This window comes from Electrophorus electricus, chromosome 2, assembly GCF_041902795.1.
Source record: "Electrophorus electricus isolate QZ-2024a chromosome 2, ASM4190279v1, whole genome shotgun sequence".
NCBI classification, from domain to species: domain Eukaryota; kingdom Metazoa; phylum Chordata; class Actinopteri; order Gymnotiformes; family Gymnotidae; genus Electrophorus; species Electrophorus electricus.
This window is the reverse complement of record NC_137498.1, coordinates 34,489,805-34,515,268: the sequence shown is the minus strand read 5'-3', so window position 1 is coordinate 34,515,268 and position 25,464 is coordinate 34,489,805. Positions and strand designations below refer to the sequence as shown.

Sequence of the window (25,464 nt, the reverse complement as noted above, 5' to 3'; positions counted from 1 at the left end):
GTTATGCCTCTCTGTCACAAACAAGGCCTGTTTCCGCCTGCTAGACCTACTTCCTTTGAGTTTCAGTGTATGGTGCCTGAGGGTAAGTGGGCTCTAGTGGCAATACATGTTGAGGAACCTCGGGTGACAACAGTTATAACACAATATCCACTCTTGAGAGATGTGGCCAAGACAGTTGAAGAGGGAGCACAGGTTTTGATTCAAGCATCTATTGTCTGGGTGGCAGGTGATCTGCAATATTCCTTCATGTGAAGATGACTTTGAAGACCACCTTATTGTTTACGTAAAAACAGATTTGCAGTTTTACTTCTGAAGGATTTTGCTTGTTATGGTCTACTGGGTATTAGGGGATACGACAATGAGAAAAATTGATTTTGTCCAAAATGCCAAGTGCTTGCTCTTGGTATTACTATGGGTACAACTCCAAAATGTTTATAAAACTATAAAAAAAATATGTGAATTGGAAGAATCACTGATAAAATTGAACCTAAAGCTCTTTTCTTTGCATTATTCTCAGAAATCTAGATCAAAGAGATCAAAGAGATAAAATAAGACAATGGTGTGCAACAGAAGGAAGGGACAGGGGGAAGCAAGCACTTTTTGGAGCTACTGCACCGCGCATGCTATGTGTAGTGTGCTTACGTTTGCAGAAGGGCTGGGTTCCGGACCAGGTGCCATTGGGGAAGCACATTCTCTCAGAGGACCCGAAGAGAATGTAACCTGTGGAGCAGCTGAAGTGCACTTTACTGCGGATGCGAAAATCACTCTCCTCCCTGCTCCCGTGTGACGGCACACCTGGATCTCCACACGTCCCTGAAGAATCACCTTCACAGAGGAAAGCGAGGGAAAGAGAGTGGGAGAGAGAGGGAGTTATGAATTGAAACAGATAGATAAAGGAGAATTAGAATTTAAAAAGACAGTGAGAGAAACAGCAGATGATAAGAAGGAAAAGATTAAAAAGTTCACATGATTTCATACATAAAAAGACATAAAACCTATTCCACATCAGCTGAAGGAAGGTAAATGACCTCCTCTTGGCTTGTGAACCTGTTCTCTGTAGTCACACTGTGGCTTCAGTCTTGGAGGACACCTTTCATATAGCTCTTTTTCCCACACTCAAGGCTCCAACCCAGCTCAGGAAATTGATAGTGCTGATTGATTCTGGAGACTTCCATATATCTGGGACTGTGCAGTTCAGGGCCCTGCAGCATTATGCCTCACCTGAGCCACATCATCTATCATCACACACACACACACACACACACACACACACACACACACACACACACACACACACACACACACACACACACATACACACTCACATGCATGTGGGCATGCGCGTGCACACACACATACACACACATGCACACAAACACTCATTCATACACATATGCAATCACTCACACATATGCCCACATGCACACAAACACACACGCGTAAAATCTAGCTATCTGTGCTTACAGCAGCAATCTACAGTGCCCAAGAAGGAGAGTATGGCCACTAAAGTTTATGACAGAGTCCAGAAGGCAGAAACAAAAGCAAACAAGCATACCATCTCCTTTCAAAGTCCTCCTGGAGTGCAGGCTCTGATATAAAACAGGCATTACAGAGGCTGCTAGGAGGTATTCTGCAAACAGCAACCCAGTGGCACATGGGTGCAAAGGCAAACTCACCACCACACGCTGCACACGCCTTCATATTAAACTGCACTCATATAATAGGTGAGTCAACATCAGAAAATAGCCCATGTCAGGGGACTTGTCCACCTCCATGAATAAGTCATCATTTATTTAAACATGGAGTAGGCTATGAAAAAATGCATTGCTCAAAATATTGTTCCAATGAATGGGGAACAGGCAGGTCTGGGAGCAGTCGGCTCAGGGGACAGATTAAAAATGGCTCCTAGTTAAGTACTATAGTTCCTTCTACACACTGATTAATATCAGTAAATAACAGCCACTCTGGTTTCAGTATGGGATGCTTGTTTCTTTTTCTAGTCATGGCTGAAGCAGAGTAGACAGATTTTAATCACGTGATATATATCTATATACCACGTGTGTCACCTACATCACACAAAGACAACACCTAAGGCCAGACAGGGAAGATGCATGCTGTTGTGAACTTCAAAGTAAGTGGGAAGGATGGATTTGCTCTCAGGGTAAAGGACGCTCTTCTGGGGATGCTCTGATAAAGAGCTATATCCTTCTTAGGGCATATTGTGACAAGTGGGTTTAGGTCCATTCTGACCGAGAATGAAAAAGATCACATAAAGTACCTGGAATCTTGTAATGTGTCATGATTGGCCCCTCCTTGCATACTGCCTCCTTGGTTACCCTGTCTTGTGTCTTTGTTTTGAATTACTTCCTTGGTTATGTTCCTTAGTTTTGTTTTGTCTGCCCCTCAATTGTATTACCTGTTCCTTATTAGTCTGTGTGTATACATACCCTATGTTTTCTGTCTTAGTTTGCTGGTCACTGTATACAGTAAGCCTTGCTTGTTGTTGTTGTGTTTGCTCTGCCTGCCTTAGCCTCTGTCATGTTCACGTTGCGTTGGTGCTGGTGCAACCCTTGTTTGTGTACGTTGTGTTGTATTTGTTGTGACCTGCTTCACTTTTCTGGTACCATGTTTCCCGGAACTGTACATGTTGGTAAATTGAACCCGGACTGTGATTATGACCCTGAGTTTGGATTTATCCCTAATAAATCTCACTCTTCACAACAAATGCATCTGCCTAATTGCTCCACATTACATAATGCATAAATGAGCTCGCTAAGATTTCTGGTGAGCCACAGATACAGTTCTCTCAAAAGGTCTTAGGACACCATTAGATTTGTTGTTTTAGCAATTGTAATTACCGTATACAATTATTTCCCAGTATCTTTAGAATACTACTAGAATATTAGAAATATTAGAATATGAGAAATTTGTTTGCAGTATTAAAAACCAGAAGAAAAAAAACAGCTTCTATAAGCTACAGTAGCAAGTATTTAGTGTGAGCTTCCCTTAAACTTGAGCAATAGCAGGCAAAGACAGCCTAAATCTAAAGACCTCTGGGAATTGCTAAAAGAAGGCTGGTGTAATATCCCTGGAGATTACTTCAGAAAACTTTAAGACAGTCTCCTCAAAAAAAGGTCCAAGATGTGCTTAGTGCCAAGGGAGGTCACACTAAATACTGACTTTTGCCTGTAGAATCCATTTTATTCTGAAAAGTGTTAGATTTTTCCCCCTGTATTTTCTACTTTTATCTTAATAAAGAGACAGAAATAATTATATATGGTCATTATATCATTACTATAACAACAACAAGAGGCAGAATGCAGTTGCAGGAGGTTCTTTAATAAACTAGGGAAACTAAACACGGGAGGCAAATAAAACAGACACGGGGAAAACACTAAGGCAAAGTAACAAACAAACTAAGCAAACAAATAAAGCAATAACAGAGATAATGATAATGACTACACACGACCAATCTTACCAAAATAAGACACAACATGGGAAACCAAACACAGGGCTTAAATAACCAAGACAATTAGGCGCTAACCAGACAAAGGTGAACATAGGAACAGGGAGAACCAAAACAAGAACTGGAATTAAGGAACAGATGAGGGGTGGAGAAAACAAAACCAAGGAATAGAAAAAGGAAGTAAAGGAAAACAGACACAACAGGGAAAGCAAGGAAACAGGGACGCCAGGAGGGTGGCCATTCATGCCACAACTCTAATGGTGGACTAAGACCTGTGCACAGTACTGTATGTTGCATGACGATCAATTCAGTTTCATAGCTTTGATGAAGGATATAACTAAAGGCTATTTAAAAACAACTGGCTGGTGAATGTCAAGCTTCCTAATCTTGACTTCTGAGTGTAATATGTTATATTCTTCTGACAAATGATGACAGCATGTGTGTGCATGCTGTCATCATTTGACAGGTGCGCTCGCGAATGCGCTCTGTGACAGAGGGAGTGCTGAATAAGCACCCAGCTCATGAAGGGTGGGGCAGGTGGAGAACAGCGATGGCACTGAGAGCTCTCCCACAGGTGCTGTTGGACACGTCCTCAACAGCAAGCTTAAGACCACAGAGGTTGGGGGAAAGGCGGATGAAAGGCTGACAAGGGAAAGTCACTGCAAACATCTTGTCTGCATAAAAGATGAGCAGAGTATGGCAATGCAGTGCCACACATTAGACTTTCCTGAGAACTGAATATGACTTCACAAGACTAGTCTGTGCAAACTGTCTATCTACCTATATCTAAATATAAATATATAAATCTATGTAAATATGAACAGTGCAAATTCATTCAATGAGATTCTTGTTCTCATGAAGTTTAGCTAGGCTTCATCTGTCATGCACAAGCTTGACAAGGCATTATGGAACCACGGCAATGAAAGAATGAAACAAAAATTGTGTTCCATGCTGAAATGGATTATTGATCAAAGGCATTACTGTGGCCTTTTCAGGGATAATGTAAGGCTTTATGTCAGAGTAAAAGCTTAAACCCCTTTAATGTCCTGGACAACTACTACTGCATATTTTATTTGTCAACACAGATAAAAAAAAAAAAGTGATGAAAATGATCAATTGGATCAAATAGAACCAATTAAATAAAGCATTTAAGCAAGCAAGCAAGCAAGCAACCAACCAAATGATCAAGCAAACAACAAAATCATTCATCTTATTTCCCAGTAGACATTAAGAATACAAAAATGTGCCTATGGTCTGAATTACTAGATTTTATAAGTCAGGCTCAAATAGTTTACAGAGTGGTGCTAGCCAGTGCAGAGGTGGTTAGCAAACACTGCTGAGGGTCTCTCAACTGTGGGCTGCTCGTACAGCCAGAGTGCCGATCAAGGCTTGTAGCCACCCTAATTGGCTAAGTTCAGGTTTGAGTGCAGGAAGGGTGTGTGGTCCACCCAGCAGCTGGACACAGCAGTTCACATTGACTCATGGCCTGGCCTGAACACTGCTAATTGGGATGCAGACTGGCTGGGGGTGGAGTGTAAATGGCTGCATGGTGATGAAAAGAGGGGCCAGATCAGGCTTTACTTATGGATGGATGCAGCCAATTACATGGGGCTGCCAACAGGGTCAAATGCTCATAATAGCTTTTGCTGGCTAGCTTGTTACATAAAAGGAAAAAATGTAATCACACATTAATGTGGCCTACAGGAATCTCTCACATCTCACACTCAACAGGGAAATATACATAGAGATGCACACACACAAACAGCCCTCATCTTTGTTCGCTATTGTGCACAACTCTGGATTCCTTCAAATATATGTATGTGTTTTAACGCAATGTTTGCATGTATGCTTGCACACATACTTTTTAATTTTTTTTGTATATGCGTGTGTGTCTGAGAGTGACAGTGAAAATCCGTATGTTAGACCTCTTGCAAACAAGAGAAGAGGAACTAAACTTATCTTGCTCTGATTACGTGCCAGGAAAACCACAAAACCCTGGAGGCACAACAAACACTTTGGGAAAGCATGAAAACTCTCCAAGGACTCTAGGATATAGATGGAGAAGGAGAAAAGGGGAAGAAAGAGAGGCAGAAAGTTGCCTGTTGCTTTCAGTTATTTCATTCTCAGTCTCCTGAACTATTTTTGGGTCACAGAGCACAGTTGCAGAGTGGGAGAATGAATGCTGTAACTGAACAAGCCTGTGTCTGCTTTTTCCCTTTAGGGGTCACATAAATTTTAATTAAGGTAAAGGGACAAGCAGTGATCAGGTGACTACAAATGTGTCTGTGGGTGCATGACCACACTCTTGCCTATTAGAATGGACCTGAGATTGAGATAGTCTGGTGGATTGAGTCACTAGGGAAAGGGAGAGGAACTGGGCAAGGCAGGTCAGGACTGAGGGTAGAACTGAGGATAAAACTTTGGCAATACACAGCATTCCTACCACCAGTCTTTTGAGATTATATATTCACATGGAAAATTCTTTCACACGGCTATAACACCTTACAAGCTTTGAACAGAACCATCATAGGGTTCAATCAGCAGCCTTCTTGATGTCAGGCAAAATCATTCTAGGGGTTCTGAGAAGAGCTGTTCAGGAAAGGTCCTACATGGGATCAAAGGGTATTATAAAGCATAACCCGATCATGGGAACTCATATCTCCAGCAGGTTTTTTCATCCCAAATTAGAAAGGAGATACACATTAAAGCATGAGACTGAGAATTTTTGCCTTTTTATAGCAATGTGGTTACAGATGTAAATTACTGCTTGTCACTGTGCCAGAGAAAGTTTCTTTCTAGCTGTAAAAATCATCTTTTTGGAGAGTGCATATCAGAATAGCAATTCTTGCTTGATACATATTTATAAAAGGGCACCAGTATTGTCACACCATGAAGGTCTTCAGGAAAATGTGATGCTCAGTGAACCATACTGCTATAGAACATATTCCAAATGCCAGTAACTTCAGATAATCTCTCTTTCAATATGCTCATATTCTCCTTTGAATTCTTTTCAAGGACACAAAATTGTCATGATTCAAAGTCCAGCTCACAAAGGGTATGGACCTGGACGAACCTTGGCAAGAAGGTCCCTGAATCCTAATAATACAGTGATGAAGGCCTGACTGCCCCTGGTGCAGTTCTTTCATTCCTCATTGATGCTGTGTTTGTGACCTGCCAAAGGGCAGGACTGCAGCAGGACCTCATACAGCGCTGGATGTGTGGGCAGTTTGAAGGCCACGGCTGATGTGCTTAGCTGTTGTATGGGTTGTGGTGGAACAGGGACATGGCATTCTGCTCCAAAAGCACAGCAGTCATAGGAGGAAGGTGTTGGTATGCACCTTGAAATGTCCTTTCCTCTTCTAGATTTGCACTTGAAGTTGCCATACTTGGTCTGTGTACCTTTTTCTGTTTTATAGACTTGGGGTATGACACTGTGTGCATTAAAATATATGTGTATATGTGTGTGCGTGTGTATGTATGTGTGTGTGTGTGTGTGTGTGCGCGCGCGCACACGGGTGTGTGTGTGTGTGTGTGTATGTCCTCTACTATGCAGCCTCTGGCATAAAGCAGATGGCATGTCATCTCAATAAGGAGGACAAAAAACATTAAATGGTGCCCAGAACCCACAAATATATTCCCTACTGGGCCCATAGTCTCTTTCACACTTTCTCTCCCAGTGGAGCAGTAGTGTGCATGTCTAATTACCAAGAGAGTCACATCATTTTAAGAAGAGAAAAAGATAAAATAAGCTTTTTCAGCAAATGCCTCCACTGTCTCCCCATGGGGTCATAGTCATCTTTAATCAAATATAGCTGTACTCCATGGGTACAGCTGTAGTAGAAGACCGTTTGGATATGGATGGTTGCATTACAGAAGGGAAAAGCCAGCTTGTCTTGGGTAAGTAGGCTCACAAGCTGATTTGTGTGTGAAGCACTGTAGAGGAGCATAGTGCTAGTACCTGCACTTCTGCTTTGGGCCTGTAAGTGTCCAGTGCTTTGTGTACACACACAAGGCAGACAACACACCATCTGCACCACCACTAACACCTCCATACACAAGCTCCAGAGCTCCCTCTCTCCATTCGGTGACAGCAGTCTATTCTGGGGCTATTTTGAAAATGGTTCCCTTTAAAGTTGCTGTTATCAATTGTTATAGTTTTGCATACTTTTGCTAGATTTGGATACTGAAGGAGTTCACCCATTCAATCCTTTCTCCAAAGTCCTATACACTCTGCCCTTAGCTCATCCTAAAAAACGGACATGATGGGAGGAGCACCTCCTTGCGTATATACATTCGGATTATTAATAAATAATAAAGACAATTCCCTGATGAAGGGACCAAAGTATCAGCTAGTCAGTACCACAGAAACATTAGATCGCTTTCCGTTTTTGTCAAGTGTATATTCCTGCATACAAAGGATCATGTAGGCATCTGTACACCACTGAAGGCTGTGCTGTGTGCTGGGTGTGTGAATGTGTGGGCTACCTGAGCAGAATGGCATCGGTGCACTCCAGTGTCCATTCAGCTGGCAGGTTCGAGAGGACTCGCCCTTTAGCTGCCGGCCCCCTGTGCAAGAATAGCGCACTGTAGAGCCAAAGGTGAACTTTTCTCCACTCAATACACCATTAGGAGGAGATCCAGGGTGTCCGCAATCCACGACTGTGGAAAAGACACACACACACACACACACACACACACACACACACTTTGTCACAATGGCTATAATTATGATGCAGCAGTATTTCAAACTAAGTTTACATTCATGTTTAATTACAGCCCAATCCTAGACCATTTCACACTATGGGAGGTGCTAAAACTGTTCCCTCTGAGACTGCTGCCATCATCAGATTGTGTTTCTTCTTCTGTCATGTCCAAGGCCTCACTGAATGTGAAAGCTTCTTAGCAATAATGCATTTACAAGATAAACTTTGAGTAAGATTAAACTCAAATTTCTCCAACCACTTCATTAAAAGAATTTAACTTGCAAGTATACTTTGTAGGTGTAAAGTAAAATAAATTACAACCCATTTGTTATTATGCACAAGTTCTGTTAGCTACCTTTTAGTCCTTAATCAGTCTGAACCCAGAAGTGCTGCTGACATGATTAAAAACTCCAGACTCTGCTGTGCCTGATAATTCCTATCAGCGCAACAGCCACTACCATTCCATTACCATGTCACTGTTGCGGTCATATTGAAAATGTACTGCCACCCAAATAATATATGATCAAAAATGAACAGTCTGTAATTGTCTACCTACAAAGTATAGGCCTACATGTTAGTAAGTGTACCTATGCGATCAGTGAGCATAGGTACAAGGCAGTTGTTTTGTAATAGAATGTTTGGTAAGTAGGCTTTTGCAGTGATATAATAGATTGCTAATACATTTAATCCTTAACAGTATTGGCACTGAATCATGCTTTATGTGCCATATTCTTGCTCTGCATTTAAAATGCAAGCTGCGCTTTAAATCGATGTGGTTTCGATGTCTTATTTAGGATTAGGATGCTTGCTTGCTGTACCAGGTATAGTGAAGCCAACAGCAGATCAGAAGCCTGTGTTTGGATTACAAATGCTTGCTGACAAGCAAAAACTTTCGATGAATATGGAAAAGAGGGCAAATGGGGTCCTGCGGCAGATTAGCGAGGTGTGGAGCCCAGCCGGGCCCGCAGGCTGAGGAGGGGCTAAGGAGACGTCAGGGACAGCAGGGGGGCTTGTCATGGTGGAACGTGAGCTAAGGCAGCATTGTTTCTGCAGCTGGCGCTAATAGCGCCTCACTGAGCCGAAAAAGAGCGGCGGAGGTGGATGTTTGGCATGTGGCGGGATGTGCACCTAATAAGACAGGGATCAGCCACAAGGCTGGCATTGCTAATTAGTCTGCCTGCAAAAAGTCTATGTTCCACCTGTCTCTCAATTAATGAACTGATCTAAAGCAGCGGGAGAGGGTCACTCGACTGTTTCCGCCTCCATTACTGGAATTAACAGCGGGAATTACGCTAATTAATGGTGCAGAGCTGCTGCCAAGTTCTGCTGTTCAACTCAAGGGGGCCGGACATATCACCAACTCACCAATACATTCAGGCAGAGGCTTGTCCCATTGGCCGGTGGGCTGGCAGGTGAGTACGGGGGAGCCAAACAGGTAGTAGCCTGGGTTGCAGTCGTAAAAGACTACCGTGCCAAAGGTGAAGTTGCCATGCTCGATCTTGCTCTGCCTGATGGAGTTGGCTGGGATCCCAGGATCAGAGCAATTGACCACTGAACACAGGGAAGAAGAGATGGAGGGGGGTGGGGGGAGAGATGGAGCAAGAGGCATATGTGTTATTTGGCAGAAGCACTAAGCAAGTTACATTGCTCTAGGAAACTCGCTGGCAGCTCTCCTCATCATTAACATGTGTGAAAAATGACAATTACAGTGTCTATAGAGGTTGCTTTAACATGTTACATTACATTGTGTTTCTTAAGATAGAAGGAATAGTTGTTTGCTATAATAGATAAGGTTAACACTTACTGACATAACACAAAGTCATGTCAAGAAAGCAGGAAGCACACATGGAAGCCTATGGATACGTCTTAAGACAGTGGTCAACAACAGCCCTCAGGCATCAATAAGAAGTGTGTTTCATGTCAATGGGCTTTTCTGTTCTATTGCAAATACATGAAAATGCATTGAAATTATTTCCATGGTAATTGATCACAGGCTACAGATGCAGCAGATAGAGATTAGGTTAAAAAATTCAGTAGCCTCCTCAGTGCCCCCTCATGCAAATAAAACATCTGGCATACTTTAGTTCTTGAACATATAATGTCAAACATCAAATGGTATAATGCAGCACTAGCAAGAGCAACATAGGCTGCTCCAACTTACCCAGAGTGCACTGCAGCATGTTTTTTTTTTTTTTGGCAGGCGGTGGCTCAGCCAAAACTCAGTGTGAATAATCGACTTAACTTTTTTCCCCACCTTTACATGTTGGTGGTGGCTGACTCCACTGGCGGGTGGCTTGGCAGTGGGCCCGCCCCGGGCCCTCCATCACATAGCCTGTGTTGCAGGAGAAGCTCACCACATCGTTAAGGTTGAAGCCATTGCCCACAGTGCGTCCATAGATGGGGCTGCCTGGGTGTCCGCAGCTGATGGCTGAACAACAGGGGGACAGTTTTAAAATGGCAGAACCTATTAGCATAGCAACTTGATAGGATAGGGTCGTGTCTTGTCAATGCTAAAGTAGCAATCTAAACAGAGACCTGTCAACTAAAAGCCCATTTCTGGGATGAATTCTTTGGTTTAGAAACTAGTCCTAATACTACATTATGGTAAATAAATGTATGTATCGAGTCATCTAATGTCAACTAACATATAATGAGTCATCTAACATTACTATAACACTATTAAAATGAAGAACATCAAAGCCAGGTGCTTTGTGCTTTTGCATAAATATCTAATATGAAGCTTAAATCCTGTGTACATCAACAGATCTCTGCAAGATGCTAAAAGCACTTTGGATATATAGGTCTCCCTGCTGACAGTAATGACAAGCCATCTGTACATTAAATGCTTAATCGCAAATATGCCTTCATTCAGCTTTTATTTTCTTGCCAATGGGCCAAGCCATTTTATTTGTGCTCAACTGCAGGCGTCTGCTGAGTGAAGCTGAACGGGTGGTTAACTGCATGGTGCTGGCGGGTGTATGCACTGTAAATGGGCCGTTCACACACACTGTTGGTTAGCTGCATAGCCATGCCTTCGGGCGAGATGTCACGCCCATGTCAAGGTTGGCTTGACACTCTAATTAGCCTTGTGCTTGTGTGCATACAGTATAAACAAATCCAAGACACATTTTGATTGGATACAAAACTTACACACTACATTTAAAGGAGATAGATCTTGTCTTGTGGAGTTTTGTGGACTGCAATGTTAAGGCAACAATCAGTGTTCCAAGGTGCTAGTCTTGTATGGCAGATTTATATTTATTATTGCTGTATGGTTATTACTAAGCCACCTATTTTTACCCATATGGCTGCAGATGGCCTTATATGAGAATGGAGTCTTCTTTCAGAATTCCTCTTCAAGGCTCAAGCACATTTTGTTCCCCATCACGCTTCTCTCCTACTCTCATAAACAACGCCAGTTCATTTGCATAATTACAGATGTAATTTGTTTCTCTTTACGCGAAGGCAATTTCCCCTTCATTTGAGCACCTTCCATAGCCCAAAATTTCAAACCAAATCACTGCGTGCTAAAATAGCTGAAAACCCACCCTCTCCCCTGCTCACTTTCATATTCTCTCTCTCATGCTAGTAATTACTACTTGTTGTTCACTAAAGAAATAGGTAATTCCAGGGAAATTGCAGCAAGCTTAATATGTAAGATAAAGGATGAGGTAACAAACAGTAAAACAGTAGCACTCTGAGATCTGCTGAAAGGTCAGATCAGGAAGCACTATTGGAACATCTGTCCTATTCAGGTCCGTAGTAAGAAATCTCACCTAAAGTAAGAAACTGCTTAGTTGCTGCATCACTGCATCACATACATCAATTTAGTTTTGGTTTTGCCAAAACAAAGCTTTGCAAATGCTGCTCAACATCTTAACAGAATTTTCTTTTCATTTACCTTTATTAAAATGCTGTATATTAAGGCAAAAAATGACTCAATCTACACTTATTTCAAATCAAAGAAACCAAGCCAAAGCAGAGCTAATAATATTTGTGATGATGGTGCAAAATAAATGCAAGATTTGCTTAAAACATAATGAAAACATACCACATTTATCCACATAAAAATTACACTGATATTTGAAATATTAATTTGCATTCCTTAATATATGTCAGGCTACAATGCGTGCACAATTTAACTTCAACAATGCATTCACTCTGAACTTCAACAACAAGCCAACTCTCTCAATCAGCTCACTTCCATCATTTGTAGCCTTTACTAGGTAAAGTTTTGAACACAAATGTTAACGATGAAAGTGCATGCTCATTGTGGCACTCTGCACTGGAGCCTGAGAATGACTTGTTAATTAAAAATGTCCCTTGAGAATGAGAAGGCTCTTTTATTCCTTGTGCTTTAGTGAACTCTTCAAATGCTAGTGTCCTTAGAGGAGCGCTCTGCAGAAGCCCCTCTCCTCAGGTGCCATTAACATGGTCACGTGATACAGGCTCCTTTGCACACATTTGTCACCAGGCTGAATGCAACACAGTGACAGCTCTTCATCTGAGGATCAGTAGCAATGGCTTAAACAAACATATGTGATTTGGCCTCCACTCCACCAGCTGCACAACACTTTAACTTGAGAAAGGTTTGATGAAGGTTGGTGCAGGCATGCCACAGCTTTCTTGCTTTACACTAACTGAGGATGACTAAAGTTCCCAAAAAATGTATTTCTTATGCCTGGACAGTTGTTCATATGTTTTCCCAGGAAGCGGTAAATTGTCTCTTTTTAATCATTTACAAAGCTTTGCAGTTTTCTGGGAGATTCTACCACTGTATTCTGCAACATTTACAGCATCTACCTCATGCTCCTCCAACACCGTGTTCCTGACAGTCAGAGGCTCTAGCAAAACTATCACGCTGCTTTTTCTGGAAAACGTGACACAGACTTACGGATGCAGATGGGCAACTGTCCGGACCAGTTGTGGTCTTGCTGGCAGATGCGCACAGAGGAACCAATGAGGCGGAAGCCTGGGGCGCACTGGTACACCACTGTGTCCCGATAGCCAAAGTTCTCTCCGATCACCTGACCATTGACAATCTGCTCAGGCAGCCCACAGTGGCCCGCTAAAGAGAGAGACAGGATGGTCGAAAAGAATAATTGAAGAGAAACTGGAGCTGCTGTTTAATTAATCAGGAAAACATGGTGAGACAATGCTGAAATATTAAGGATACACATTTTTACAGAGAGTGTATATATGTTTATTTTAATGGCAGGCACATTTACCTAGTTGACACAGTCATCTCTGTAAATGCATTTGGACAAGCTGGTGCTCTAAAGACGACCCATTTAGAAGAAGCTTAGGTAAAATGGCTGTTCATCATTTGGCACTAGAATGGACTTCCATCTGTGATGAACCATGTTACACTAGCATTTTCAATGTCAAAGGGATTATTGGTAGTTCCTCTTGGCGAAGGCAAGTGAGCGGTTTAAAGTGACTGGAGTGCAGGATTTTGACCCACATGCGCCCAGGAGCAGCAATGAGTTTTTGGGAGAAAGCAGAAGTGTAGAATGTGAGTGAACATGTCTACCTAGACAACGTGTCTCAGTTCCGCTCCACAAACCAGAAGACAGGCACTCCCTCACAGTGGAGCCCACCAGCATGTAGCCAGCATCACATATAAAGATGGCTGTGGCCCCAAAGGTGGTCTGTGTCCCAATCTTCTTCCCATTGGCAGGTGTGGGGAGCTCCCCACATGAGATAACTAAGAAGAGAAGGGGAGGATACAAGGTGCAGTGAGAAAAAAGGGTTATGCATAACTTTGGACATGTTGATACAAGTGTACCAGCATGGTTATCAAAACCTAAATCAAGTAGGAAAGGGATCAATTATATTTCAATTCATGGCATAGAAAAAACCCCATTAGCTGTTTGTGATGTGTTCAACATGTCAAAATGAAGACTGATAGTAATTTGTGAGTCTACTCATGCCACTCTTACTAATAAGAATTTGTTAAAATAAAGGTAACATGTATATAGCTGGTTAGTAGTTGTGACTGTCTCTTACTCTGACAGTGGGGTCTCTCATTTCTCCAGCTCCATACTCCATTGGCCATGCACTGGATGTGTGCAGGTCCAAGACGGTAATAGCCAGGGTCACAGGTAAAAATGATTTTAGTCCTGTACTCATAATGGGAACCATTGACAATCCGCCACCGTCCATGTTCCAGAGAAAAAGATCCAATGCTGGGGCACACAACAACTGAGAACACACACACACATACCAAAATTAGAAAATAAATAAGCAAAAGACAAACAAACAACAACAAAACAACTCTTTACTGTCTATTTATGATTTACTTAATTTCTATACATTTATTGTTGGCACAAAAACACAACATATGGTAGGCCTGGACAGTAATTGTAGATAATTAATGCTAATTATGAAGTTTATGGTAAAATTAACCTTTGGCTCATAGCTATTTTGTCCACATAATAAGAGCTGAATGAACAACAACAATGTTGAAAGGAATTCTTATTAAAATGCTTTTTAAGTAGGTACTGGCATGAACTAATAGTCAATCACTACAAACATAGTCTGCATGCTGTTCATAACTGAGCACTAAAATCATAAAACCTTCCAATGCTGTTCTCTACATTTTAAAAACCAGTGCTCATATTTTGCATAGTTTTGTAAAGTGGCCAAGACATTTGTGCCCAGTCTTTAATGGATAATAACTTAATGTTTTGGCTCTGAGAACATATTCTGCTCATAAATAAATTAGAGGTCACATTACTGAGGCTCTGTGTGTGTATGGCAGTAGCTTGGGAATGCATTCTGAACAGAATCTGAGCCTGTGTGGTTAAGTGAGGAAAGGACTTGTACCTGAGCACCGGGGAATTTTGTTGTGGTTACTCCAGGTGCCATCAGGTTGACACACGGCACTGGTCAACTCCTTGGAGGACAGCCGGTAGCCATCATTACAGAAGTAGGTCACTCGGGTTCCCAATGAGTAGTCCACTGCTAGCACACCCCCATTGGCAGGAGCCTTGGGCACCCCACAGGACACAGCTAGGAGGAGGGAGAGAAGGGGGCCTTGAAATGTTCAGCTCTTATGAAAAGTATGCTCAAGCTGAAGTAAAATGCCATGACATTAGAACATTTGGCTGCTGCACCACTGGAACATGAACTACTCACCAGTAGTTCATTAGCTGTGCGGTTGCTTTTTAATGGGTAATGTGTAACATTTTGTTGCATGTGCACATGTACAATAACCTCTGTGAAAGGTCAATACTACATTTAAGAGAATAATCCAAAAATCATACAGTAAATTGCATTCGAAAATCTAAGAGGAGGTTAGAAGTTTACTGGAAACCATAGTTAAACCTGTTTCTTTCACTGTGTCATTGTCAAGGCCTTGTCAAACCAACCAGTAAATGGAAAGTCTTATTCTATGTCCTTTCTCCATTTATATAAGTATCACAGAAACACAGAGAACATCATAGTTTGGTTCAACAATGAAATATGAAACATGTTCTAGGGATAAACTCCCTAGGTTAAGCTCAAGCCCCCTAAAAGAGTCTGAAAGCAATCATCAACATCCAAGCATGTTCACAACTCAAACCTCCCACCTTTCTTCAGTGTTATGGAAAACACAGTCATATTCCACCTGACGCAAATGAACACAAATCAAAGACTCTCTCATGGGCCAACACACTTTGATGATGACAAGGGGAGAGGCCTGTTTGTAGTTCCTGAGAAAAAATACAAATGCAAAGTGATTGGGACACTTTGGAAGCTCACAGTGTCATTTAAGTATCACTTAAAATTAGCAGCATGTAGTGCTGTAGTCTCGGAGAGGGCGGGGTAGGGCTGCTTCCACCACTACTGCCCACAGAAGGATGTGGCACTGAGGGTAAGGCTCATAGGCAGGCTTAGCTGGAGGCGCTCAGAAAGCATGACCTGAGCACAGAAGTTATGCGGTAGGAATGAAACACAGATGGCGATGAGAACTCTGGTGTTTAGGCTCTGATACAGCAAATCAAATTCATCATGAATAAACAGCATCAGGGAGAGAACAGCGTGAGCAGTTACCACATTCCCTTCACTGACAGTAAAAATGGATTACACATTCGTGGAAAAGAAGTTCCTTGAAGCTGTGATTGGGGAATTATTGTGCATCATCTAGCACTGAATTAACACCTGGTGCCATTAAACTGCCCTGTAGAACACCAAAGATTGGTGTAATTAGGGCTATCCATACCTCACAACCCCATTTCAGTTCATCTTGTTCTTTGCAATTTCTGGTGCAAGTTTTTCTAATGCTAAAATCAGGGAAACTGAGATATTTTTTTTTTACATTAATATTAATATGAAAATGGTAAATTGAATGATTTCAGCCTCTAGCCTTAATCTTAAATCCACAAAGAATAGCCTAAAAGGTAATACTTTACTTAAAACCATTAATAAGCCTGGTGGTTTTTTAAGAGCTTGCATAAGATGTTATGCCCATACAAGAGAACACACCACTATCGTCATTATCATCATCATCATCATCATCATCATCATCATCATCATCATCATCATCATCACTAGCCTAGCCTCTTCGTTCTTACCTTGGCAGGCGGGTACTGGTACATCCCAGTCGTAGAAGCCATAAAGGGTTTTCTTGCACACAGCAGTGCTCTTGCCAATGAGGCGGTAGCCCCGGTCGCAGGCCCAGCGCACCAGGCTGTTGATGTGACCTCCAGTCTGACTGCTGATGGAGCCGTGGAGGGGAGAGTCTGGGGTGCTGCAGTACAGGGCTGCACAGAGGACAGACACAGAGCAAGCCCCATCACCTCTTTCATCAACACCTAGAGCAACGCCCCTTACCTGGGTCACTTCTGCATGCCTTCGGCCATGTCCTGGGGAGCCATTGCTTGGCTTGACCACTCAGGAAGCAGTTAGTGAACTGTGGATACTATTAAAGTATGGTGGCTTGTGAGTGTGGCTAATGTTCAAAGTACTTGTTTTTTAGGCCAGTGTAGAAAAGTCTCAGATTCAAATATTAAGGAATCCAGTTATGGTATATTATTGCAAAATATTTTAATGGCCTTAAGGGATGTTATTATGTCCCTAACAGTCAGTAAAGGGAATTTAGAATTTTATTAGCATGGAAAATGATTGGGTTTTATTTAGTGTGAAATTGATTTAGGCATCCCAAAGTAATCAGTGTGACAAGATTAACACAACTGAAGGCATGGTGGTAGTGCTTCAATTACTTGAAGCAAAAACAATGAATCAAAGAAAAAAACTGCTAGCACTATAATCTTCTTTGTTTAGTGTAATTTACTAAAATGCTATTGTGTTTAACATTCACTAAAAGCTGAGATACTGTTATAAGAGCATTTTTTATGTTTTTAGCAAATTACAAAAATATAATCTATCATGTCAAGGTTAAAAAGATCAAATATAATTTGGTATTATCTGAAACAACTCCCATTTGATAACATGCAGTTCCGATTTAGTCAGATTCACTTTAATTTGCAGGAATAATGCAAGCACTTCTTGTGCTTACCTTACTTTTAAACAAGCACATTCATTTCACTTAACTCTTTTGCTGGCATGCAAGGCATACATTCTCTCTCTTGCTCGCTCTCTCTCTCTCTCTCTCTCTCTCTCTCTCTCACACACACACACACAAAATCACACAATCACACAATTATAATCAAAAGTGAAGCATGGAAACATTAACTAGAAGTTTGGATAAGCACAGAGGGCTCCTGAGATTGAATGAGCTTGGAATAATCTAGTGTTTCTTGGTGTAAAGAACCACAAGAGAACTTGGGAAGAATTAAAATTGATGCTTGTCCTTCGAATTGAGACTCTACATTACCATGTTAAAGAGATCATTTGCTTTTGAGATTGTATTACAATGAAGGAGCCATCCATCACCCACAACAACCACCAATGACAGGCTAGTGTTCACAAACAGCATAGTTAAGGTGTCATCATGCTACATTTGCTCATGCTGCATTTGAGTTTTATTGGACGCTCAAACACCTGGACTGACATGATTCCCCTGCTTTAATCGATCAGGATGCATAACTCAAGCAGAAAAGAAGCAAGTGGAACTATTTTCAGACAGAATGAGGATGTGCTTCTCTCTGCTCCCTGACTCCCCCTCCAGACAAATTTGTGCAGAACTGAAGTTCACCTAGGAGGAGAGGCCTTAATCTCAGATAGAGCAGAACTGGAAGTGTTACTGCTGAGTGAGAGTACTGCACAGAACAGATACTGCAGTCCTGAAGGGAAACAGTTTGCCTTAAAGGAAAGGCAGTGTGGAACTGTTTAGCTCTGTCTGCACGTGTGTGTGTGCGTGTGTGTGTGTGTGTGTGTGTGTGTGTTTGAGACAGAGAGAAGAGAGAGAGAGATGGGAAGGCAGTGGTGATGTGTTGGTGGGAGCTGTTGAAGGGAAATCAGAACACTTCAAAGATTTACTCCAAAGACTCTCAGAAACTTCTAAGATTATCTTCACTTAAACCTCAAGACACAGTCTCTGCTGAAGAATTAATGTGTCTATTGCTTCTGTACTCCATGTTATATGATACTGTTATTCTCTATAAAGGCTATTGATATCATGATAGTACTTATTATTTCATTAAAAAGCTCAGAAATGAAATGAGCCCTTAAATAAATAAATTACACACACACACACACACACACACGCACACACACACACACACACACACACACACACACACAAAGAAAGAAAAGAAAGAAAACTAAGCAGGCCATTATTTGTCATTGTCGGAGAACATTTAATCCTTTGTAAACTGAACAAGGATAAAAGTACTTGATTTGTTTTTAGAGATTCTTAGTTTAGTTATTATTTGTGTTCAAGGTTTCGTAGTTATTATTTTGATATTTGACCTTTGTAAGGCAGGTAGACGCTGTTGTTCATCACTTTACTAGTGATGTGTTCCTTTTGAGCTTAACTCTCAAAATATTTATCCTGTCTTAATCTGTATTAGATATTCGTCTTCTGATAATTCAGTTCAGTAATTTCTATTATTTTGTTACAAAAATTTAGGATTTATTCAAAACAGGATTTACATTCAGGTTCTTTTTCTGAGGGCTCTACAACAGTGATAATGCCATGTGAACACTAATTTACTGCTGTCCAGTGACAGAATGCCTGGGGATCCATTGGTTAAATTCCTCTTCAGAGACTTTACTGTTCAATTCACACTGGATTTCAATGCTCTATTAGCCATAACGGACTATGGCAAATCATCCATATTCATCATTAAATTATTCAGTTCATATGAAACATATGGACAAGATTATTGGAGAAGTAACTTAATCTTAACTCAGCCTCATCATTTTCCAACATCATTGCTATTAGCATCCTGATGACACTGTAAAAGGGAAATATGTTGCTTTTGGTCTAATAACATGTTATGTAACACTTGTTGTGTAATATTATGTAACACTTGGATTTCTTCCTGCCCTCCAACCCCATTTGAGTTTATACACACATACTGACATGCTTCTCCTTTAATCAAATCTTGAACCAGTATATTATATCTATCTATCTATCTATCTATCTATCTATCTATCTATCTATCTATCTATCTATCTATCTATCTATCTATCTATCTATCTATCTATCTATCTATCTATCTATCTATCTATCTATCTATCTATCTATCTATATATATATATGTGTGTGTGTGTGTGTGTGTGTGTGTGTGTGTGGGTGTGTGTGTGTGTGGGTGTGTGGGTGTGAGGGTGTGTGGGTCTGAAAAACATTGAGAGCAATAACCCAACCCAGTAATAATAACTCTTCATAAAAAATATAATAATATTATTAGATTCACCAATATATCACAAGGTTCTGTCCCAGTCCCCTGAAGAGATCCAATATAACAGGCTCTTTCCACTCTGGGAGAGCAAGTAGGTCACTAGAGACATCCTCTCTATGAAGTGACCAAAGACTTCTCAGTTTGCTGGGTCCACTCTCATTCTATTCTATAGAGGCCCAACAGATCCACACCCTCTTTACACAAAGATACACAGAGTCAACACTGTCATATTCACACTCTTACGCATATACATGAAAGAACACTCACCTCAGGCAAACACACACACACACAGGCACACACTCAGATGCACACACAGCCACATACACAGCTACACAACGACCCATGCATGTGCACATACATACATATTAGGAGAGGGAGGAAATATGATAAGGAGTGAAAAAAGAGAGTAATGTGTGTGTTTGGACTCCCTAGGCTCTTAGTGACATCTCGAGTGGCATCTGTAGTAACATTAATACAGAGCTGTGCTTGGCGAATGAGCCATGCCCCCATCACTTGCATCACCGTGATGGCTGCCGGAGTGTGAGCAGCATACACCCCAGACTGGCAAGGCCATTTATATCACACAGCGGAACCATACTCTGACATTTTAAAGCTGAGTGCTCACACTTTTCCTGCTCTCTTGGGTAAAGATGACAAAAGGCAAAAAAAGAAAAATCCTTCAGAGTTGTACATATTTGACTGGGCCTGTTACAATGTATGCAGCATCAGTAATATGCTTTCTATATTAGTAGATTCACACTGATCACTTTAATAGGAACACCTGCACACCTGCTCTTTCATTTAATAATCCAATCAGGTGGCAGGAGTGAAATGCATGAATTCATGCAGTCACTGGTCAAGAACTTCAGTTATTCACATTAAACATCAGTATGTCATCTAGGTGACATTGTTAGTGGCATGGTTATTGGTGACAGGCAGCCTGGTTTGAGTAGATCACAAACTACAGCTCTCCTGGAATTTTTACATGTTTATTCTTTACACAGAATGGTGTGAACATCACCCAGTGAATGGCAGGTCTGTGGGCTAAACACCTTTTTGATGAGAGAAATCGAGAGAAGAATATCCAAATTGGTTTGAGTTGACAGGAAGGTTATGGTAACTCACACAAGCACTCTTTACAAACATGTTGAGTAGATAAAGAATCTCACACCTACAAGACACTGAATCTAGAGGCAAATAGGATCCAACATCAGAATCCCATCAGGTTTTATTCCTGTCAGCCAAGAACAGCAGTCTGAGACTACAGTGGGCATAGACTCATAGAAACTGGACAGTCTGAGGCTACAGTGGTCACAGACTCACTGAAACAGTTGTAAATTAGAAAAGCATTGCTTACACTGATAAATATCAATTTCCTCTGCATTATTTGGATAGCAGGATCAGAATTTGGCATAAACAGAATAAATCCATGGATGCCATGCGTCAGAGGTTCAGGCTGGTGGCACTAGTGCAGTTGTGTGGGGAATGATTTCTTGGAACACACTGGGCACTGTAATACCAGTTGTGCATCGTCTGAATGCCACAATCTCTTTGAGAGTTGCTACAGAGTATGAGTGTCCATTTACCCATACAATGGCTATTTCCAGCATGATAATGTGTCATGCCCCACAGCACAATTCATCTTAAAGTGGTGCAATAACCATGACTATGTGTACATCTGTGGCCTTTTCAGTGGCCAGATCTAAATCTAAAAAAGCACCTTTGAAATGTGGAAGAACATGAGATTTGCAGCTAGAAAACCTGTAGCAATTACATTATGCAATTGCAACATGTCCCAAAATCTTGAAATGTTTCCAACATATTTCCCCCCCCCCCCGATTTTTCTCCATATTTTCCATCCATCAGGTAATTCTCCCATCACACGACCAGTCACCGCAGCTTATCAAGCTTCATGCAGCATCAGTAGAGTAACACACTTAGAGGAAAGCACTATCTACCCCTTTCTGATGCATGAGCTCACAGACAGCAGAGGGTTTTCTGTGAGTTAATGGAGGTCCTTAATGGGGGTCCATTATTATGGTGTTCCTAATAAAGTGGCAAGACAGTTTGTGTATGCAATATATTACAGTATATTCAAATTCACACACTTCAAAAGAAAGAAACACACACCTGCACAAATGCGTGCATATTTATGCACACACACACACACACACACACACATATGCACACACACACACACACACACACACACACACATATGCACACGCGCACACGCACGCACACGCACACACACACGCACACGCACACACACACACATATGCACACGCGCACACACACACGCACGCACACGCGCACACACACACACACACACACACACACACACACACACACACACGCACACGCACACACCATGCTTATATCCACATGCTTGCTCAGACTGAAGAGCACAAAGAAACGTGCAAGTGAAAAAGTGATTTAAATGGATACATACTTTGATACTCACCGACATAGCGGATGCGGAACCCCTTCTTATTGGTGCCATGGTCAGCTGACCAGCGCAGCAAAAGCTGGTGGCCAGTGGTAGTGATGTTGAAAGGGGTGGAGAGGTCACCACTCAGAGTGGCCAGTGTCTGACTGTGAATGGTAGGGCCTTACAAAAAAGACAGACAAAGAGAGAAGGTTGGGGGGTGGGGGGAGCAGAGAGAGCGGGAGGGAGGCAGAGGGGGCGAGGTGGGGGGAGGCAGAGGGGTCGAGATGGGGGGAGGCAGAGAGAAGGAAAAAGCCTGAGACACAAAATTATGTAGTCACTTTGTTGAAGTGTGAAAATCAAAATAAGACCAAGATCAAATGTATAGATAAAGCTAAAAAGACTTAAAAACAAGGTCCAACATGACTACTAATAATCTGGCATGAAATATGATCTCCCAATGGATTACTATCATTTCATGTTTCATGTTTTATCTTTGCCTTTACATGGAACTTCAGTGGAGTATAAAACAGATAACCAGAGATGCTGAGATGCTAGATTCAATAAATGTACACACAGTTTATACACACAACTGCATAATTTACCAGTATCTTGAATGCTATTTCTGTTGAAAAAAATCCCCTACTAGTTCTTGACAACAACACTTTCTTTGAACCCTCTATATACTGCATTCTGCCTGCATTCACCAATCCATACAAAACAAAACATGATGATGATAGGAATGGTAAGTCCTGGTTCAAATTTAACATGATTTCTTTATCTGAACTGAGGAAACTAAAAAAGTTGTTAAAACTCTATTTTTAAATGCATTGCCTTGGGCTATCTTAATTTTTTTTTGCAATGCACACATTGACCTTAGAAACCACAACATCTGATATCATTATTTAAAGGTTTGCCACTGTAAAAGCATAAGATTACTTTTCCAGCAGTTATGTATGGCAAAGTATGTATTTTGCAGTTATGTATGACATAAGTCTGTTAGCGTTGAAGTGCTAAAAGGCATGGATTACCATCATAGACTTCAAGAATGTCATATTCCTTCTCAGTCTGAAAGAACTCAAAGTGCAGAGTGATGGTGTAGCCCTTCTCCAAGTTGATGCTCCAGGAGCACATCTGTAAGTTGGGGTAGCTGTCTGGATAGCCAGGGCTCAGGATCACACCCGTCGAGTCAAAGCGCACGTCATGAGCAGGACATTGCACTGCCATGGCAACAGAAGAGGAGCACTCACTTTCAGATATGCACTCTCCAACTCTCCAAGACAGAGCTCTCATTTCTCACCTGAACCAAACTCTTTCCATCCAGAGTACATGCATCTAGAGAAGGTCCAATAAGCATTTGTCTACATGAGTTTATCTTACATTTTGTGACTGGTGTATTTCCCTCCATCTGTTAGCAACACTTGATACAAATCATTTCACTTTGTCTCCCTTTGTTTATGTCACTTTGGAATTCTACTTTAATGGGCAAAACAAATCACTGAGCTTGTGCAGTGAGTTCACCATTCACAGGCACTCTTGTGAATCTTAGCCGAGGACAAACTCTTGCAAAGTGAGGGCCTCCCTCCCAGGGAGGCACAGTGGGCTCTAAAAGATTAATGGCAACAGCTGTTTGAGGCTCTAAACTCAGCAAGAACTGCTTCGTATGGTGCCTCCAAAACAGAGAGGAGAAAACATGACAGGGCCGACAGCCTTTCATCAGGTTCGACTTTAAGTCAGAGCTGTGGCCCACTGGGGAGTTCACCACTTCTCTACAACAGCCAATCTTAGACAAGTGAAGCTAAAAGGTTAGCTTTCCATGAAGTAAGACTCTCACATATGTAATTACATCTGTGGCTTGAGGCAATATAATACGCTCGTCTTCATCATTCCATGAAGGAGAGACAGAGTGAACTTAAGTTGGTTTTCCTGAAGGTGCAACTAGTGATTTGAAGGCTTACCTTGGCATACAGGAGGTGGGCCATCCATTTGCAGCCTCTCACCCAGTCTGCATGTAAGAATCTCACTGCCCACCAGAGTGAAGCCAGGGTGGCAGCGATAACGGCTAATATCACCTAAGAGAGGGTGAGGGAAAGTGGGACAGAATGTGTGATGATTAAGAGGCTGTTTAATTAAGAGGGGCAGCTAACTCACACTCTTTTAATAGACGCAGATGCCCCTGATATGGATGTGATATGTATTTATTAGTTTAAGGTTGAAAAGTTGATAATTGAGCTGTAAACCAGCAATGTCCACCTTCCTAATGCAGTGGCACTGTCATTCAAGAAATCCTAAAGGGAAGCTTGGGAATCATCTTCATTGCCGTCATCATCCATATAATCCAATCTAAAAATAATTCCGAGTTGGCAGCTGGCGAGCGCGAGCAGGATGATGTATGGGTGCGATTCCATGCAGAAAAGTGCACACGGACGGCCCCCTTGTCTGAACAATGGGCAAGGTGATTTTATCTCACATACTGTAATGGCCCTCTTTCTATGCCACAGATCACAAGCAAGGCTAGATATTTCTGAGGTGCAGACGAGCCTGCTGTAGGGGCTCTGCTCCAGCACTATGAATATTTCTCCACACAATGAGGGCAGGGTAGAGGCCACAGGACCAAGGGCTGCCCACCAGGCAGACAAAGGTAGTGGCAGCAAGTTTGAAACTGAGTAAACTCAAAGTGTCATTTTACACATTCTTCAAAGATGCATTATATTTGCAAGAAACCCGATAGAATCATGTTAAACAAGATAAAGCATTGATTAATTAGAAAAAGTGTTACAGTTTTTAAATGCTCAGAAGATCCGGTCAGTTGAAAGCAAGTTCTAAATTACAGACTGCTTGTGCTTTTTATATTCACCTGCTTCCTATGAAAAAGCAACCTTGGGATCAAGTGGATTGAGTGCTAGATGAGCCTTTTCTCCACAGTAAAGTTTGAAGTGGAAGAAAGAAAAAACTCCTACCGATCTCAAATTCATTATCCTCCATTAGAGCATCTGCATTAGCCACTTCTGGTGGAGGCTGGCACACTCGCAACTGGTAAGCTGTTTGTGAAGAGAAGAGGAGGCATTAGAATTT

At 41.7% G+C, this 25,464-nt stretch overlaps 1 protein-coding gene across 8 annotated transcripts in view; it reads right to left on the bottom strand.

The window, feature by feature from the left end:
- Positions 1-25,464, bottom strand: part of csmd3b (CUB and Sushi multiple domains 3b) — a 313,453-nt gene that overhangs the window by 23,666 nt on the left and 264,323 nt on the right. For 6 of the 8 annotated variants that reach the window (XM_027011676.3, XM_081700305.1, XM_081700321.1 and 3 more), the window contains 13 exons: positions 25,350-25,430; positions 24,348-24,461; positions 23,421-23,609; positions 22,414-22,572; positions 16,728-16,916; positions 14,998-15,183; positions 14,179-14,373; positions 13,703-13,876; positions 13,064-13,237; positions 10,424-10,597; positions 9,535-9,720; positions 7,952-8,125; positions 643-825 (listed from right to left, as the gene is read on the bottom strand). In XM_027011676.3, coding sequence (XP_026867477.2) covers positions 643-825; positions 7,952-8,125; positions 9,535-9,720; positions 10,424-10,597; positions 13,064-13,237; positions 13,703-13,876; positions 14,179-14,373; positions 14,998-15,183; positions 16,728-16,916; positions 22,414-22,572; positions 23,421-23,609; positions 24,348-24,461; positions 25,350-25,430 — 2,178 coding nt within the window. The remainder of the gene's footprint in view (positions 1-642; positions 826-7,951; positions 8,126-9,534; positions 9,721-10,423; positions 10,598-13,063; positions 13,238-13,702; positions 13,877-14,178; positions 14,374-14,997; positions 15,184-16,727; positions 16,917-22,413; positions 22,573-23,420; positions 23,610-24,347; positions 24,462-25,349; positions 25,431-25,464) is intronic. The other 2 variants (XM_027011678.3, XM_035529343.2) reach the window with 1 other exon arrangement.